General features: G+C 43.2%; 1 protein-coding gene across 4 annotated transcripts in view; it reads left to right on the plus strand.

The window, feature by feature from the left end:
• The window catches only part of TMEM131L (transmembrane 131 like), a gene marked incomplete at both ends in the record, with an annotated part of 190,820 nt that overhangs the window by 147,286 nt on the left and 23,865 nt on the right, over window positions 1-19,669 (plus strand). For all 4 annotated transcript variants that reach the window (XM_080697376.1, XM_080697378.1, XM_080697377.1 and 1 more), the window contains 6 exons: window positions 2,201-2,343; window positions 5,889-6,075; window positions 6,279-6,464; window positions 7,473-7,622; window positions 7,960-8,588; window positions 15,681-15,829. In XM_080697376.1, the coding sequence (XP_080553502.1) occupies window positions 2,201-2,343; window positions 5,889-6,075; window positions 6,279-6,464; window positions 7,473-7,622; window positions 7,960-8,588; window positions 15,681-15,829 (1,444 nt within the window). The remainder of the gene's footprint in view (window positions 1-2,200; window positions 2,344-5,888; window positions 6,076-6,278; window positions 6,465-7,472; window positions 7,623-7,959; window positions 8,589-15,680; window positions 15,830-19,669) is intronic.

Here is a 19,669-nt window from a genome sequence, read left to right on the forward strand (position 1 = left end):
TCTGTTTCACACCTCTTCTTATTGGAGAGCTAAGGTCATGGGAAGTGCAGAGATAAACTTTACTATCTCAGACTCAGAAATGAAGTCTAAATTTTTTTAGTAAATTTAGTCAAAAAATTTTAATTCACTTTTGATGGTTTCTGCATTAGTAGACACAATATTTTCCCATATGTAGTACCAATCATCTAAGGCCTCATTACTTGAAGCATTAATATGATTAAAGGTTTTCATCTTTTAGATAAATATGTAAAGATATTTCAGTATATTATGCATAATTAGAAAAGCAAAATAAATTCTGGTTTCTGTGGTATCTACATTGGCTTTTTTTTTTTTTTTTTCTTTTGGTGGTACTGGGGTTCCTGGAAGCCCTTCTACCTCTGGCCTACACTCCCAGACCTATTTTTTATTTTTGGAAACGGTCTCTTAAGCTAGCGCAGCTGACTTCGAACCTGCACCATCACGCCCGGCTCGACATTGGCTTTTAAGTGTGTGTGCACACAGTATTGGGAATTGAACCCAGAGGCATTCTATGTCTGAGCTACAACCCTAGCCTGTTTTGTTTTGTTTTGTTTTGAAATAGGATCTTGCCAAGTTGCTAAGAGCTTCGCTAAGTTGTTGAGGCTGATCTTGAACCAGTAGTCCTCTCGTCTCAGCCTCCTAAGTACTACGATGACACTTCAGTTTTTCATACTAGAAACCAGGATTTCAGTTAATGAAAAGGGCTGGCCATGCTGGTGCATGCTTTTGATTCTAGTACTTGGGAGGCCAGGACAGAAGGATTCAAAGTTTGTAGCCATCCTCAGCTACTTAGTGAGGCCCTCTGCAACTTAATGAGACCTTGTTTCAAAAAGAAAGAATGAGCCGGGCGTGATGGCTGAGACCCTGTGGTTCGTGGACAGCCTCAGCTACTTAGTGAAGCCCTCTGCAACTTAGTGAGACCCTGTTTCAAAATAAAGAAAAAAAAATAGGGCAGGGCGTGTAGCTTGGAGGTAGAATGCACCTGGGTTTCATCCCCAGACCCGGGGGGGGGGGGGGAGAATGAAAAATAGGGATGCAGGTATAGCACAGAGGTAGTGTCTCTGGATTCCATCCCTAGTACCACACACAGACATACACACAAAAATCAATACCAGCACATACCAGTCTGAATTACTTGTTCTATTATTAAGAATTAGACTAAGCCAGGCGTGGTGGCGCACGCTTGTAATCCCCGCGCTTGGGAGGCGGAGACAGGAGGATCGCGCAGGTCCGAAGCCAGCCGCGCACACTGGCGTAGGAGACCCTGTTTCCAAAATGAAAATGTAAAAATAGGTCTGGGAGTGTAGCCCGGAGGTAGAAGGGCTTCCAGGAACCCCAGTACCACCAAAAAAAAAAAAAGAATTAGACTAGATCTATATGCTCTTTGTGGGGTGATATTTTAAATCTTTGAATAGAAAGAAACACTAATTTATTTCTGGGACCATCCCTAAGGCAGAAGTTCTTACAGTTAACAATTACTGTGACAATCCTTTAACTCCTCCTATACCCAGGTTTTTTCATTTTATCTAAATGTGTTAGCATTTGTGTCTACTAGTTTATTTCCTCACTCTGTTCTCTTGGCTGACTGTGCCACCCTGGTGCCTGGTTATTAGAAGAATCTTGGTTGTCCATGTGGTTGGCAGTACCACAAAAAGAAAAAGAAATAGATGAAGGAGAATCATACCTACATGATAGATCAGACTCCATGTGTGCTCACCAGTAGAACTTTCTGTGATGCGGGAAATAGACTGTGTCTCTGGTGATAAGGAAAGAAAATCCACTCCAGCTCAGTTTCTCCTACAACACGCTCCCAGCACAGGTAACCTGTGACCCCAGAAGGTGTGGGGGTTTCTCCCCACCAGCCAGCAAGCCGTCCCGCCGCTGGGTATTTTCTAATCCAGTTCCGTGGATTAGAAACTGCGCACTTGTTCCCACTGTAATACACTTGCGGCTTGGCCTCCATGTCTTACCCAGCGAGATGGCAGGACGGCCGTGCTCAGCATCCTAGTGAAATCTTGTTCACTAAAATCGGGCTGGGAGTGTAACTCAGAGGTAGAATGCCCCTGGGCTTCATCCCCAGTACCAAAACCAAAGATTTTTGCTTGGGATTATTAGACTTAGGTGTAGCGGGACTTGTGGCTCAGTGCTAATGCTTTTTTATTTGTTTCTCCTTTCACCGTAGGAATAACTTGACTGTTATTGATATAATTGGTGTGGAAGGATTTGGAGCCAGAGAACTACTGAAAGTGGGCGGAAGACTTCCTGGAGTTGGGGGTTCGCTCCGATTTAAAGTACCCGAGTCCACCCTGATGGACTGTCGGCGACGTGAGTTCACACGTGTGGCACTGTGATGGGAGACTTGGTTTTAAAGCCAAGTTTGAAAGGATTCCATAGGACGAATCTTCTAAATATTTATAGTAAATTCATTGTTTCAGTGAAAATGATCAGGCCAACATTTGGACATATATAGGTTGACAACTTGGATTAGAATAGTAGCTCTAGATGTTTAACTCGAATAATAAAGAAGAGGAAAAAGAAAGTATAACTGCTAAATTACAACTAGAGTCTTTTATGTAAGGTAAGCATATGAAGCAGTTAATTTGGTTGGTTATCATTTGCCTAATAAGGGAGAATCAAGCTGGGCATGGAGGTACGTGCTGGTAATCCTGGTACTTGGGATGCTGAGATAGGAGATTACAGGTTTGAAGACAGTCTCAGCTGGTAGCAAGATCTCAGTGACTTAGTAAGACCCTATTTCAAAAAGACAAAACATAAAATGGGGATGGAGGTACAGCTTGGAAGCACAGTGACCCTGGGTTCAATCCCCAGTCCCACACATACACACACACAAAAGAAAGACAGAAAGAAAGAAAGAAAGAAAGAAAGAAAGAAAGAAAGAAAGAAAGAAAGACAAAAAAAGAAGGGGAAGCTGGGTGTGGTGGTGGATTCTTGTAATCCCAGCATTTGGGAGGCTGAAAGAGAAGGATCACGGTTTGCAGACAGCCTCAGCTACTTAGTGAGGCCCTTTGCAATTCAGTGAGACCCTGTTTCAAAATAAAGAATAAAAAATAGAACTGAGGGTGTTGCTTGGAGGTAGAATGCCCCTAGGTTCCATCTCCAGTACCACAAAAAAAGAAAAAAAAAAAGGAGAATCATAAGTGATAGATAGACTAAACTAAACATTTGCTCACCAGTAGAATTTTCTGTGATGAGGGAAGTAGACTGTGTCTCTGATGATAAGAAAATCCACTCCAGCTCAGTTTCTCCTACAACACGCTCCCAACACAGGTAACCTGTGACCCCAGAAGGTGTGGGGATTTCTCCCCACCAGCCAGCCAGCCGTCCCGCAGCCTGGTGTTTTCTAATTCAGTTCCGTTGTGGCACTGTCTACTGGGGACAGTGTCGGATCCCATGGGTGGAAGGCTCAGCCACTGATACTGTCCCCACTTCAGACCCAGCCACAAGCCCAGGCCTCTGGAACTTTTGCCAAACTGGCTAAAAATTGGGGTTTCGGTGCCACCCCCTCCAGTTTGATTAACTTGATAGAGAGGGAACCACTATACTTACCAGCTTATTATAAAGAAACTCAAATAATACAAATGAGTGACCAGGTAGAGATCCAGAGGGTGATGTCTGGAAGGGTCCAGATCACAGAAGTTTTCCCTCTGGAGTTGGGGTGCACCTCCCTTCGGCATGTGGACGATTCTGTTTAAAACCACAGCCTCCACGTGTTCTGTCCAGAAGCTCCCACTCCTGTCCCTCTGTTATATGTCCATGGTGGAAGCATGGCCACCCTTGTCGAAATGTGATTGGACAGGAAGGATGTGGCCTGATGCTCATGAATGGAGGCGGCCTGCCAGCCTCCTCCAGGCCTCAGCGGCGCTCCTCCCGCCAGGTACCGGCCAGACCCCCTCGGGAATGCGGGGGTCTTTTGACCCACCCTCAGGGTAGGTCAGAGAATTGCTATCTGGCCAGTTCCAAGACTGAAAGGCAGGGAGCATTAGAGTATCCATTACCTGCATTGGGGAAGAGAAATTCTAGTTTCAATGACCAATCTTGGGGTGGGGTACGACGGAACCATGAATCTGGTAAAAAATATAAAAAGTCATTCAATCAAAAATACATAAAGTCATTCAATCATAATATCAAGTGTCATTCAATAAAGCAGCAACTAGCTACATGTGGTCAGTGAGCCCTTAAAATACAGCTTGCATTTTAATACTAAAAACGTCAGTTTTAAAATTATTTAATTTAAGTTTAAATAGCCACATGTATTTGATGGCTCTTGTGTGCAGTTTTAGAAATACGTTGGGAGTTGAGATGGGTGGGGCCCAGTGGTAGAGCACATGTGCACTGTGTGAGAGGCCCTGGGTTGAATCCCCAGCACTCCTACCCAAAGAAATATATTGATATCTTGCACTAGAAATTTCCAAGTTATGCATTTATTTAAATTAAATGCCTTAAATCACTTATATTCATTTTAAGAACTACAACACGAATCGAACATTTTTGATAAATCTGTCTTGTTTTTCTGTTACTTTAAAAATAACTAAAAGCACTTTAGTGTAACATTGTATTTTCTCCAGAGAAATCTAATTAATGAAATTGTTGGATAACTTATAGCACTATTAACATGTAATTTTTGTTTTTTAGAAAACCATGCTGTACAATTGATCACTGACTCTGAAAAGATTTGTTAGTGATTTTGCATTCCAGATTTGGAGTATTCATATTTCCATTCCTTCCTTCCCTCATTCACTACTTTAGGGAATAACTTTGAATGATAGAATTAAGGAGTTTATAAAAACTGTGTAGAACCAGCCAAATATTAGTCCTTATATTGAATAGACTATTATAAATTTATAGGTATACTTAAAAATTATAACTTTTTCCAAACTCCCAATATAAAATATACTCTGATTTATTTACCAGAGTTTAATTTCTTAGTTCTTAATACTGTGTTTGAACTGTTTCTGGTAGTCATGATGAACATGTGCTCTTAACTGGTCCCTGGTTCAATATGAGTGAAAATCACAAGGGCACAGGGGACATGATGGCCAGAGGTAAATCAAAAGTATTTGGCTCTGAGAGGAGTGAACTTTTAACCTCTTTACCTTTTAGTAAGTAAAGGACGCAAGAGGAGATTTTGATTACTTTGATACCTAGGCAGAGCGTGTTTTGTTTTGTTCTGTTTTGCTTTGTTTTGTTTTGTGGTACTGGGGATTGAACCCAGGGGTATTCTTCCTTCAAGGTATACCCGCAGTCCTATATTTTATTCTTTATTTTGAAACAGGGTCTCACTAAGTAGCTGAAACTTGCTGGTGAGCCCATGATCCTTTTTTCTCTGCCTCCCGAGTACTGAGATTACAAGTGTGCGCCACCATACCTGACTAGGCTGAGAGCTTTACTTAAGAAAATCCTTGACAGCTTAAGTATTTGTATTATCTCCTGATAATGTGATAGAATCTAGATGTAAGAATCAGATTTCTTGTTTGTTTTTGTAGTACTGGAAATTGAATCCAGGGTCATTTTCCCTTCTTAAGCTATACCTCCAGCCCCTTTTATTTTTTGTTTTTGAAACAGGATCTTTCTAGGCTGCTAAGAGTCTTTCTGTATTGCTGAGGCAGTCCTTGAACCTGCAATACTCCTGTCCCAGCATCCCAAATACTGGGATTACAGATGTGCCAGCATCAGAAAGTCTGATTCTAGGCATCAGACAGAAATTATACTTTGAGTTTAATTTGAACTTTTCTCACAGTTTAGTAATGTAGATCGTGGTTTGGGTGATTCAATAAATACTGATTCAGTAGATTATTTTAAATAAATTTTGCAGTCCATTTATACCTAATAATATGTTTTGTCCTCACCAGAACTGAAAGACAGCAAACAAATTTTATCTATTACAAAGAACTTTAAAGTTGAGAATATCGGACCTCTTCCTATAACTGTGTCGTCGCTGAAAATCAACGGGTATAATTGTCAAGGTTATGGATTTGAAGTGCTAGATTGTCAGCAGTTTTCCCTGAACCCAAACACCTCTCGCGATATCAGCATTGTGTAAGTGCTGGGTCTTCATTTCAGGTCTGTGGCACATTGAACACTGCGGGAGGTGGAACTTTTTTTTAATTGGTAACCTAAGTTGGTTTTAGTTAAGTCTTTGTTTTGTAGAGGTACGAAGTCTTGCCATTGCCAAAGTTTTTATATTTCGTGACTAACACTAAAACATTGCAGTTTCATGAAGTTGAATCACTTGTTGTCAGGTTTACTCCAGACTTCACCTCTTCCTGGGTCATCCGAGAGCTGACGCTGGTCACTGCGGCCGACTTGGAGTTCCACTTCACTCTCAACGTGACCCTCCCCCATCACCTGCTGCCCTTGTGTGCGGACGTGGTTCCTGGGCCCAGCTGGGAGGAGTCGTTTTGGAGGCTCACGGTCTTCTTTGTCAGGTAGGCCTAAAACTCACTGAGCGGAGAAGTCATGTGGGTTGCATAAAGATACAGATTGTCCAAGGATAGTCAAAGGGTGGAACTGAGGGGGTTCTTATTACTCTGAGAACTCTTGACATGCAAAGTAGATAAGGTTTTAACTAGCTGGTGAGTTTTAAGATAACTGTAGACTAACTATAAGCGATCCATAGGACCTAGAAGCGTAAAGGACTGTTGTGTTCTGACTGTGTTCGTTGCCCGTCACAGTGAAGGAGCTAAATGTGAATTCTTCTTACTAGTTCCATGCAGTGTTTGAGATTATAAGACCTGAGTGACCCTTTTAAAGTGATTTATCCTGGATGTGTGCTTAAAAATTCAACTGTGATCTCAACCTTATAAAATATGCACACTTTGAGAAATTCAAATGTTTTTATCTTTAAGAAACATCAAAAATGTCATACATCTCATGACATTTTAATACCACATAGCATATCTTTAGCCATTTCTCATCAATAATTCACTTCTCTTAGATAATAACATTAGTCTTTCACTTTTTTAAATCTGTGTGTGTGTGTGTGTGCTCGCGCGCACGTGTGTGTGTGTGCTCGCGCGCACGTGTGTGTGTGTGTGTGTGTGTGTGTATGAAAGTGGGTGTACTATGGATAGAACCCATGGATGTTCACCTTTAGCCTTATTTTGAAACAGAGTCCCAGTGAGTTGCTGAGGACCTTGCCAATTTGCTGAGGCTGGCTTCAAGCCTGCAATCTTCCTGTCTCAGACTCCCAAGTACTGGGATAACAGGCATGTGTGCCACCACACTCAGCTTATCTTTCCTTTCCTTTCTTTTGGAGATGGGATCTTGCTATGTTACCCAGAGTGGCCTCAAACTCCTGGGCTCAATTGATCTTCCGTCCTCAACCTCCCAAGTAGCTGGAATAGCAGGTGCATGTGGCCACACCCAGCTTAAAACTAGCCTTTGAAGTGCCCTCAGAACCACGCACTGATGAACATCATTGCTTGCCTTCTCAGTTTGTCCCTGTTGGGTGTGATTTTAATAGCCTTCCAGCAAGCACAGTACATTCTAATGGAGTTCATGAAAACAAGGCAGAGGCAGAGCGCCGGCCCCCCCTCGCCGCAGAGCAGCGGGCCAGTGGACGTAACCAGCTCCCTTTCTCACAAGTAAGAGTCCTTGCGTGTGTTTGTGTGTGTGTGTGTGTGTGCGTGGGGGGGGGTCTGACCTTCAGTGCGATGCGTTTCTGATTTTACTTTAAGATAATACAAATTTTGTTCCAAATTTGTTTTGATAAAATTTTCTTTATGTTCTTGCATGGGCAGCTGCACCATCTGTTTTATTACAAGATAGTGGCCGTGCGAGGTAGTCTTTATTCAGTGGTGTCCTCATGGGCAGAAAACCCCCAGGGCTTGAGAAGAAGGGAGGGAGAACACCTCACTGCATAGAGCTCTGTGGCCACCTCTTTCTCTTGTGTTTGTTGCTAAATATTTTTCTTAAATTCAGAAGCAGTTGCAAGAACTTTCTCGACACATACGGCCCTGCTGATAAAGGCAGAGGGAAGAGCTGCCTCCCAGTGAGCAGTCCCCAGAGCAGGGTCCAGAATGCTGCCAAGAGGAGCCCCGCCACCTGTGGCCACTCCCAGAAGAAGCATAAGTGCTCAGTGTACTACAGGAGACATAAAAGCAGTGCGCCGGCGGCCGGCGGCGCCATCGCTGCGGCTGAGGAAAAGCAGACTCTGACCCTGGGCAGCGCCCCGTCTGCTGCGAAAGAGGACGTCTGCGCCGAGGCCACGGGGGAGAGCTGGGCCGGCCTCAGATATGCGAGCGCCATGAATGTCAGCCTGCAGAAGAATTTAGCCCTCCCCAAAAACTTATTGAATAAAGAGGAAAACACACTGAAAAACACAATTGTTGTCAATAATACTTCTTCAGAATGTAGTCTGAAGGAAGGAATACAGACATGTATGTTTCCTAAGGAAACTGACTTTAAAACTTCAGAGAACATAGCTGAGCTCAAGGATAGAGAGCTCTGCCAGCTGAGGACCTCTAAGAAACTACCTGAAACCCCCTTGCCAAGAAACTCACCTCAATACCTCCAGCCGGACTTGCCAGAAGTTTCCAGGAAGCACCATGGTAATCATCTCCTCCCACCTCCTCTGTTCTCTTCTTCTGGTTGCCCCTCCATATTCTGGGTGGGGTTCTTCTCAATCCTGTGGCCCTTTTAGTTTTAAAGAACATGTGAAGGCCACGTTCTTTAGTTCATGTAAAGTGTTTTAGCAAAGATATAAATGTTGAAGTGTAAAATTCAGAGTTTTAAGACCAGTGGCCAAGGCTTTAGAATATTGTGACTGAGAAGTTTTAAACCTTAGTTCGTAAGTTTTGAGGGACGTGACTATCATTTTATTTGTGGGAAAATACAGACACCTTTTTGTAATTATTTATTCTCAGCTTTTCAGACTCTGTAAAACTAATCCATGCAGTGTTTCTGACTGAGTAGAACTTTACCAACTACTCTACTTAGCAGCAGCTACCAGCTCATGTTCCCTGGCCTTGGTTCTTCTCTGAGAGCATCCATGGTCAGCAGACACGCTTGTTCTTGTGTAGGAGAGAGAGGCAATAGAAACACAAGTAAAACTGAGGAAGGCTGTTTACAAGGGAAGGTCTGTGCCTTGGCTGACCTTCTGGCCACTGGCAGGGTCCTGTGCTTCCTCCACTCCCCTTCCCCTCCTCCTCTCCCTTCCTCTGTCACTCTCTCTCTCATTCTGCATGTGACCATTTACTATGCAGTTTATGTACCTCTGGGAAGGACTCAGTTCCTGTGGTCTTTGTAGCTCCTGGGTCTGAAGGTTCCAGCCCAGGTCGGGCCAGCGCGTTGCTGCGGGCCTCTGGTGGAGGTGCTGGTGTATTGGAGTGGTTGTTGGAGCAAACCACTGACAGCACAAGAAGCAGAGAGAAAGAAGGTAGAGAAAGGTTATGGATTGATTAATCTTGTTATTGTTGCTGTGGTGGTGGTGCTGGGGATGGAACTCAGGGGCATTCTACCTTAAAGCTACACCCCAAGTCCTCTATTTTTTATTCTTTATTTTGAAGCAGGGTCTCACTAAGTTGTGAAGGGCCTCCTCACTAAGTAGCCGAGGCTGGCTGCGAACCTGCGATGCTCCTGTCTCAGCCTCCCAAGTACTGGGATTACAAGTGTGCACCAGCATGTCCAGCTGAATTTTAAATGTTTCATAAAAGGACATTTCTTATGTGAAAGAAAGGAGGAGCCCTCAGAGTAGAGTGCTCTTTGGAGGCTGCGTGTGCCCTTCTAGGGCACCTGTACCATTGGGGCAGCTTGTACTGTTTCCCTGGTGGCAGTGATTCGGGTCTGTGGGCTTGATACTGCCCTGTGTCCACTGCCTGCCGTGTGAGTCTGCTCCCAGATGATGCAGCCAGCCAGATCTTTGAACCAAACCAGGTCCCTTGCCTGTAGATACTTTGGGGTGGGGGGTTCCTATTCTGTTTCTGGCCCATATCCTCTTGAGGATACAGACTACAAAACATGATAAGGTGAAACAAAGGAGCGATCCCTCTTGGGCCTTTTCTTTCTTTTCAGAGTTCTTTAGGCCTGAGCCACAGCCGTTGGCTTAGGTTGACTCTGTTGTAGTTTGAGAGAGTCATCCCTCCAGAAGGAGCTTTTTCATAGCTGTGGCCAAATCTCTGACAGGAATGGTTTAGAGGAGGGATTATTTGGCTCAGGGTATCAGAGATTCAGTCCATGGTCAGCCAGCTTCAAGGCAGAAACACCATGGTGCAGAGTGTGGTGGAGAACAGCTGCTCAGGCAGCCAGCACCCAAGAGAGAGAGAGGACGGGGCGGGGCGGGTAAGTGCACAGGGCCACACCCACCTGCCTACAGTTACCACCTGTGAGTAGTGAGTAGTCATCATCTGATAGCGATGTTAAAGCCTGCATCCAGGTATTTCATCTTGAACACTGTTACATCATCAACACACACGAGCTTTCCTGAGGAACATTCCGTAGCTAAACCATTACATGTAGTTCCTCGGGCCCATCTGGCGTCTGGGTGAACTTGCCGCAGGACATGATGCTTATGGCATGGTGGGTGGATGGCCGAGAGGGACCTTCTGCCACGTTGTAGTACTCTGAAGTGTTTGAAACGTGTGTGAGCCAGAAGTAGAGTGCCAGAGTGGGCAGAGGATTTGAGTTTGTGTTTTAAGATCGTTTTCTTCGATGATTGATGTTCAGTGCTGGTAGCTGAACCAAGCTTGTTACGTGTAACAATACTTTGGTAGGTGTGAATAAATTTAACATGGAAATCCATAAACCTGGGGTTACCTACATCATCATGGATGGTAAACCTGTCAAAATCCTCCTGTGCAGATTACTAGTATGTTTATAATGTTTCATTTTATATTTTATTTTACTTAATTATTATTAATTTTTTTGTGGTACTGGAGATGGAACCCAAGGGCCTTCTATCTCTGAGCTAGACCCTAACCCTATTTTTTATCCTTTATTTTGAAACAAGGTCTCAGTGAGTTGCAAAGGGCCTCACTAAATTTTAGCTGAGACTGTCTGCCAACCGTGATCCTCCTGTCTTGGCTTCCCAATTGATGGAATTAAAAGAGTTCACCACCATGCCCAGCTTACAGTGTTTTAAATAAAAAAACACAACTCCTGATTAGATCAGCAGCATGTTAAGTAGTGTGGTGATTGTTGATCAGGCTGAGTAAGAATTGAAGAAACTTTGAATTTCCTTCATTCATACCAACAAATTCACAGGCCTGTGTTTTTCTATAGAATTAATAGATCAGCAGGAGAATTCTCAAGGAAATTCCATTCACTATCCTGGACAGTCAGCCCTGTGTCTGTGGTGATGCCTCATGGAGCTAGCCAATCAGGGACTGGAAATATTCAGAGCTAAAAAGAAAAATGCATCTGTACTGAATATGTACAGATTTCCATTCCCTAAACACTATAATAACTATATAACGTTCACATTGTACTAGGTTATTATGTTATCAAAGAGGATTTACATTTTGTGGGAGGATATGCATAAGTTATATGCATACACTATGTTAGTTTATGTAAGAGATTTGAGCATTCTTAGAGTTTGGTATCCAAGGAGGTCCTGGAACTAATTTCCTGTGGATACTGAGGGACACCTGTATTTTTATTCTGACTGCTTTAAGATTACAGCACTATTCTAAGAAATATCAAAGATGTCAAGATGTCAAAATGTAGCAGATTGCCTGCTATCAGTTTATGACTGAATAATTTAAAATGTTAAAAATGAGAGTGGATTCAAATCTAGGGTAAAATTATTTTATGGGTATTTGTTTTTGGTACTGGCAGTAGAACCCAGGGGCTTTTCTACTTCCAGGCTATACTTCCAGACCTATTTTATATTTTATTTGGAAACAGGGACTCACTAAGTTACTGAGAGCCTCACTAAGTAGCTGAGGCTGGCTTCGAACCTGTGCGATCCTCCTGTCTCAGCCTCCCAAGCGCAGGGATTATAAGTGTGCGCCACCACACCTGGCAAAATGATTGTAGTTTAAAAAGGTAAAATTTGTCGGGCGTGGTGGCGTACGCTTGTAATCCCACCATTCAGCAGGCTGAGACCTGGAGGATCGCGGTTCGCGGACAGCCTCAGCTACTTAGTGAGGCCCTCTGCAACTCAGTGAGACCCGGTTTCAAAATAAAGAATAAAAAATAGGGCAGGGGGTGTAGCTCAGAGGTCAAATGTCCCTGAGTTCCATCCCCAGACCCACACATACAAAAAAAAGGTAAAATTTGTGTTTTCTTAGTAGTAGTGTTTTGGGTTCTTTTGTCAAAATTTGAAGGAAGGCATAATTTGACTGATGGTGAAGAAGCATCTTACAACCAGGAAAAGCATAATGGGTCAAGAATACTCATGAATGAGAAAACTAACAGGCACTGTGGGACATGTCAGTAAACCCAGTGCTTGGGAGGCTAAGATAGGAGGGTCACAGGTTTGAGGCCAGCCTCAGCAATTTAGCAAGACTTCATTTCAAAATAAAAAATAAAAGGGCTGGATGTATAGCTCAGAGGTAGAACTCCCCTGGGTTCAATCTCCAGTACACACACAAAATAAGAAGAATGAGAAAACTATACAAGGACTTTGCAAATTTTCACTTCCAAGTATCTTGGAAGTGAAATGACTTCTTTTTCTTTTGGAAAATGTCTTACTTGGTGAGGAGTACAACCTAATTTGTTGTGCTTTTCATTTCTGCCCTAAGAATCTTTCTAGAAACGGAAGAGCTGAGCTTAGTTCAAATGGTGATTGAGGGTCTAAGCCCAGGTCACAGGGTTTCCTGTGTGGTTCAACAGCATTGGAAACTTCAACTCACTGAGCTAAAACTGGTTAATGTGCATGGCACATTTTAGTCATTTCTCCCAGAAAACAAGCATGTTCTGGCTAGGCATGGTGACATAGCCTTGTAATCTGAGTACCTGGGAGGCTGAGACAGGAGGATCTGTGGCAGGTTCACAGCCAACCTTAGTAGCAGGGGGTCCTTGCAACCTAGCAAGACCCTGTTTCAAAATAAAAAATAAGATAGGGATGAGGTGTAACTCAGAGGTAGAATATCCCAGAGTTCAATCTCCAGCAACACACACACACACATACACACACACACACACACACACACACACACTGTTCTGCAGAAGTAATTCTGGTGATAAGATTGCTTGGGAAAGGGGGCGAGGTAGTCCTTTTTCTTAAGAGTGACATAGTGATTTTTCTTAACCCGCCAGAACTCGGGGCTTACTTAAATACTTAAATGCTGGTTGTACTTAAATAAAAAAATCTCTATCATTTTACAGGATGTTTGCCATTTGTCTGCACAGTTGTTTTTATATAATTTTCAGCTACCAGAATAAAAATATACTTACTTTATAATTATTTGAAAACATGCACGTTTCTCGCTTTCAGTTGCATTGCTGGGGTCAGAGTAAGAGGGGCCCGATCCTCATGGGGATGGAGACCTGCCCGCCCCAGGTCCCTGTGCCTTCGCGGCCATCCCTTCCGTTGGAGCCTGCAGCCTGCTTTGCCGTGAAGCGTTCGTACCCTGGCATCAAGACTTCCCTAGCTTTCTAAGATACCCTGAGGGCTTCTAAGGGGGTGGGGGGGAGACTGTACTGAATACTTTCTCATTCAGATTAGAAAACTGAGGCTAAGGTTGTTTTGCCTTTATTGTGAGGTGAGAGATAAAAGAAGTTGTTCACTGCTGAAATCACTTGAAAGAAAATTGGAGAACGATGTCTGGGTGTGTTCAGCATGGACAGGGCCCAGGGTTCCATCCCCAGCGCCTTGCCTCCAAATGGAAAAGCCCACTTCAGATAAGGTCCTGTGAGCCGCTGTGGCCTGGCTCACTGGCGGCCGGTCCCTTGCGCACCGGCGCTGTTCACAGGCCAGCTGGGCTTCTGTTGTGGGGAAGGGCCACCTGTGGAACGGCTTTTGTGTGCACTGGTGTGTACTCTGTGTACGCCTGGGCTCATGTCATCTTTATAGCTGCCGTGCAGGTGGGCAGAGAAGGCGCTGTGCTCTTATTATGAGTAAGGAAATGGGGAATCCGGTAACTTAACTGGGACTCGCTCTGATTATAAAACTGACTAGTGGTGGAGTCATGACCAGAACCCAGTGCTTCTCCTCTCTCCTTACCCTAAATTAAAAAAAAAAAAAAAAAAAATATATATATATATATATATATATATATATATATATATATATATATATATATATATTAAAATTACATGCCAGGTGTGGCAGCACAGGCCTGTAATCCTAGTACTTGGGAGGCTGAGACGGGAAGATTGTAGGTGTGAGGCCGGCCTCAGCAATTTAGCAAGACCCTGTCTCAAAAATAAGAGTAAAATAGGGCTGAGGTGTAGATCAGAAGTAGAATGCCCTTGAGTTTACTTCTCAGTACCAAAGATGGGTAAACAAATATATATAACATAAAACCTTACCATTTTAACTACTGTTAGTTATAAACTTTAGTGGCATTAAGTATGTTCAGAGTGTTGTGCCGTCGTCACTGCTGCCCACTTTCAGGGATTTTTCATTATCCCAAACAGTAACTCTGGGCCCCTAAATTTAGCTGTCCACCGCTCCCTTCCCCAGCCCAAGAACCACCATTCTACTCCGTCTCTTTGAGTTTGACTGTGCAGTGTCCCTCATTCAAGTGAGACATGAAATGTTGGTCCTCTTTTACCTGGCTCATTTCACTTAGAATAAGGACCTCAAGATTCCTCTGTGTCGTAGCTTATATCAGAACTTAATCCTTTTTAAAAGAAGTCATCTCAGCCATTTTAATTTACGGTCAGTGGTGTTCAGTATGTTTACATTGTTGTGCAGCCCGTGGGCGCGGTCCGCTGTGTGTGTATACTGCATTTTGGTTTTCCATTCATCCATCCAGGGCATTTCGTTTGTTTCCAGCTTTGGGCTGTTATAAGTATGATGAGCCAGGCATCGTGACACAGGGTCTGGAATCCTAGTACTTGAAAGTCTGAGACAGGAGAATCATAGGTTCAAATCCAGCTTCACCAACTTAGTCTTTCAGCAACTTAGAGAGACTCTATTTTAAAAATAACAAAAATAAAAATAAAGTTGGGGATATAGCTTAGAGGTAAAACGCCCTGGGTTCAATCCCCAGTACTACACACACACACACACACACACACACACACACACACACACACACGTAATGATACTGTTGTAATAGTTGGTCTCCTGCTCCCCACTCCTTTCCTTGACATCTTTTAAATAAGATTTTAGGGCCCCAAGTACATTTTCCCCAAAAAGCAAAATAAATTTATGGAACATCATGGTTGTCAAAAGTGGTCCTTAAGACGGGCGTGGTGGCTCACGCTTGTAATCCCCGCGCTTGGGAGGCTGAGACAGGAGGATCGCACAGGTTCGAAGCCAGCCTCAGCTACTTAGTGAGGCTCTCAGCAACTTAGTGAGACCCTGTTTCCAAATATTAAAAAAATAGGTCTGGGAGTATATCCCGGAGGTAGAAAGCCTCTGGGTTCCACCCCCAGTACCACAAAAAAAAAAAAAAAAAAAAAAGAAAGTGGTCCTTAAGCTTAAATCTTCGTAGATCAAATGAGAATACCTGGTATAAGAAAGAGGTTTGTTTATGGGGAACAAATAGAAAAAAATTAGCTAGAAATTAAATTTTTTTTATTTATTCAAGGAAATAACCAGCAAGTGCCTGTCAAGAATGAAGTAGACAGTTGTGAAACTTTAAAAAAGGTTGACATAAAATCTCCTTCAGAAAAGAAGATTCACAAAGCATCTAAAGAAGATACATGTTCGGAGAAACAGGACATGCCTTCAGTGGAGGTCTGTATTTCTTTTTGTTTTTGTTTTTGTTTTTTTTTTTTCCTTGCTTAAAACAACCTGTGTTTAGGGTATGGACTGCAAATGTCTGTGTAGCAATTGTATTTTTTTTTAATTTTCATTCCATTTGAATTTATGTTTGTAAATTTGATGTTTCCCCCTCCTCCCAAAAATTTTACTTGCTTCTAAACTATATATAGGTGATACTAAGATACTTTTTACCAAAATCAGATAGTTTTTACTCTCCAGGTAAACTATTTTTGACAAATTAATCGAGCCCAACATTGGTAGAGTAGAAGCAGACAAGGGTCCCGTCTATCTAGTTCTTACTGGCATCCATTGTTTTCTTGGCATATTCTTGCTGAGTTGCTTTTTGTCTTCCTTTGTTGCCATGTCTATCATCATACTCTCTCCAAAAAGCTAGAAAAATATTCATGATGTAATAGAAGAAAAATTTCCTTCAATAAGGGAAGGACTCATTAGGTCACAAGGACGCACTGTGTACACCAGGAAAAGTCAATACATAATAGTGAGCACAGGAACATTCTACTTAAATTAATTGGACTTGAAGCATAAAGAGTTGTGTAAAGCTAGGGAAATTGAGGAACACAAGTATAAGCTTGCCTGAGGCAAGGAATGCCTGAAAACAGTGGAGCAATGTCACCGATGTCACTTTTTCCAACCAAGTTGACATTCAAGTACAGAGGTATCAGGCAGACATCTTCAATAAACTCAAAATGAACTCACGAGCCTTCTTGAAAAATTGAGTTAGTGAAGTTTAGCCAACCAAAATAGAAATAACAATACTCAGAACTGAAGATGCTTTGATAAAGGGCTGTTGGGGAGATTTTACCCCACTTTATATCAGAACTCAAACTAAACAGTTGCTAACTGCAGAATAGATTGCATGTATGAAAACACTAATGAGAAAATAGTAATATCCGCAAAACAGAGGTGGGATTGAGAGGTAGGTGAAAGTTCTAATTTTATCTTCTTGGTTTAGAGCCAATACTATGTAAAGTGAAACTTGTAGTTTAAAAGGGTGGTAACTCAAGAAAAGATTTTTTTTTTTTTTACAATTTTTTGTAAACTTAGGGACATCCTTAAGGAATTAATATCCATTTGAAAGTTGGTATTTCCTTTGATTCTGCTTCAGTTTCTTTTTCTCATGATAAATTTCATATACAATTGAGCCTTAAATTTTTATTTAAAAAGTAATATAAATGATTCCCACAATCCCCCCATCCTTATATGCATCCAGGTTCACAGGGAAATATTTAGAGTTAAGATTTACAAAGTAACCAGTGGTGACTGAGTCTTTTGTGGGGGACTTTGGATGTTTTCTTTATCCCTTCTTTATATTTCTCTATTTGCTTAAATGATAACAAACATGAATTGTTCATTTAAATAAAAATGGAAGTGCCTTAAAGTATGTTCCAGACATACCAAGGTGGTCGGAATTTACAGTCTGTCAAGAAAGGCAAGGTGTCACCGTAACCAGGTATCAAGACAAGCACAGTAGAGGAGACTTCATAGATTGCAGAGTTGGTGTAGGCTGCAGCAGCCCTGGAGTCCTCTGGAGGAGGTGGGAGCTTGTGTCTGTAGGAGGTGGAAAGGTGAGGATGGATAGTGGGTTGCAGGTAGCACTGAACTCCAGGGGTGACCATCCAGACACGGTGGGGTGCAGGAATGGAGTGTGCCGGAGAAGCTGCATCACTGAGACGTAAAGGGAAGGGAGGCCGGCGTCCCAGCAGCTTGAGACGGCCTGTAAGTGCTTATCTATGTTGAGAGTTTATTCTCCCTATCTCCAGGGCAACAGGGGAGCCAGAGAACTGGAGAATAGTTGCCTGCTATCAAAATTTCACAGCCAATATTTAAAATTTTTTATTTTTTTGCGGGCCTGGGGATGGAACCCAGGGACATTCGACCTCCTGCCCTAGTTTTTATTCTTTAATTTGAAACAGGGTCTCACTAAGTTGCGAAGGGCCTCAGCTGTCTGCGAACCACGATCCTCCGGTCTCAGCCTCCCGAATGCTGGGATTAAAACTGTGCGCCACCATGCCCGGCTTTCACAGCCAATTTTTTGAAAGCACATTTATGCAAAGCAAAAGTCATTTTGAAGGATTTGGCCTCAAGATTGCCAGATTGAAACTGTTTTTGAAATGCTAGAGAGCTCTTGAAAGTTTCTGAATTTGGGGGTGGAGGGAGGTGGTTAACTACTTGGAAATAACCTGTAGACTACTGTCTTCCTGAAAGGTACTCATTGGATAGTTTTTCAGTTCAGTTTCACAAAGACAGACAAGACTGCCTCTTCCATAGAATCAATAATTGTTTAGTAAATGCTTGAATGAATGTGTGAATAATTCCCTTTTGGAAGGTCAGCCTGAGTGCTGGGTTGACTGGAGTGGAAAGGGAAGAGATACCAGCTCTATCCTAACAAGGATGCTTTTACTCTGCGTGGAGACACAAGGTTTTCTAGACTTGTGTTTAGACAGGAGCAGGGGAAAAGGACACGGTGAGTGGATGAGAGACATCTTAGAAGAGAAGCCATCAGGATTTCTTTTTTTTCTTTTCTTTTTTTTTTTTTTTTTTTTGGTGGTACTGGGGTTTCTGAAAGCCCTTCTACCTCCGGGCTACACTCCCAGACCTATCTTTATATTTTTATTTGGAAACAGGGTCTCTTCAGCCAGCGCGGCTGGCTTCGAACCTGTGCGATCCTCCTGTCTCCGCCTCCCAAGCTTGGGGATTACAAGCATGCGCCACCATGCCCGGCCCATCAGGATTTCTTAACACTTTGATAGTTTAAGGAGAGAAACCATCTGGTTTTTTTACATAGCTATTTGCAAGTGATAACTGTAGGGCTCAACACCTGGGTGACTAGAAGATGGAGAATTGTGATATATATGACATCTCTCAAAGCAGTGTTGTGTCGTGGGTAGGAGCATGGCTTCAGCCAGAACTCCTGGGTTTGAATCCAGCCTATCACTTATTTACTCCACAACCGTGGGCAAGTCACCTTTGTCATAGTCTGCTCCTTCTATATAGTAAGGAGAATAGTAGTTTTCCTCTCTTATGGGGTTGAGAAGAGTAAGCACATGACAATGGAAAGCTGTTAGAATGGCCGGCAGCCCTTGCTAACAGTTGACATGTACCGAATACCAAGAGTGACCATTACAACAGAGTGAGTGTCTGGGCTGAGGCCAGGCGTGTCGTGGGCCTCAGAGATCAGGGAGCTGGTGCGTCTGTGACAAATAAGACCAGGAGCTCGAGATGGGGGTCCTTGTGGAGCTGGGCCTGACGGTGCCTGGGTTCTCTGAGGCATGTGCAGCTAGAAGACGGTGAGCCCCGGACAGTGTCAAAGCTGCAAAAGGGTTGAGGGTGTGGGTATAGCAAGGGTACAAAGAGCTAGGCGGCACACCTTCCAGGGCAGAAATAAAGTCACTATGTCTGGGATAGGCGGGAGCAAATAAATTTAGAAGTTGAACCTAGCATCCTTTTGATGTGGGATTTGCCCTGCGGTGAAATAGAGACCGACATTGAGATTGTGTGCTGGAGAAGCTGGAGCTGATGGCCCCAGGTCCCCATGGTTTGAGCGGGTCCTGAGGATTGGCACCTGCAGTGGGTATCACTCTCCCCTCTCAAACTCTGCCCCCAGCCTGGCTTCTGGTCCAGACAGCCTTCTACACTTAGGCTTTGTGTTGTGGGGGTTTTCTTAATTTGTCGACATTCACCTTTGCCAAGGCAGATATCCTTTTCGTTTATCTTGTCGCGGGAGCTCAGACAGCGCTTGCACCGTCCTGTGGTTTTGCAAAGTCCTCCTTCTGCTGTCTGTGAGCCTGTCGA

Source organism: Muscardinus avellanarius, assembly GCF_963383645.1.
Source record: "Muscardinus avellanarius genome assembly, chromosome: 6".
NCBI lineage: Eukaryota > Metazoa > Chordata > Mammalia > Rodentia > Gliridae > Muscardinus > Muscardinus avellanarius.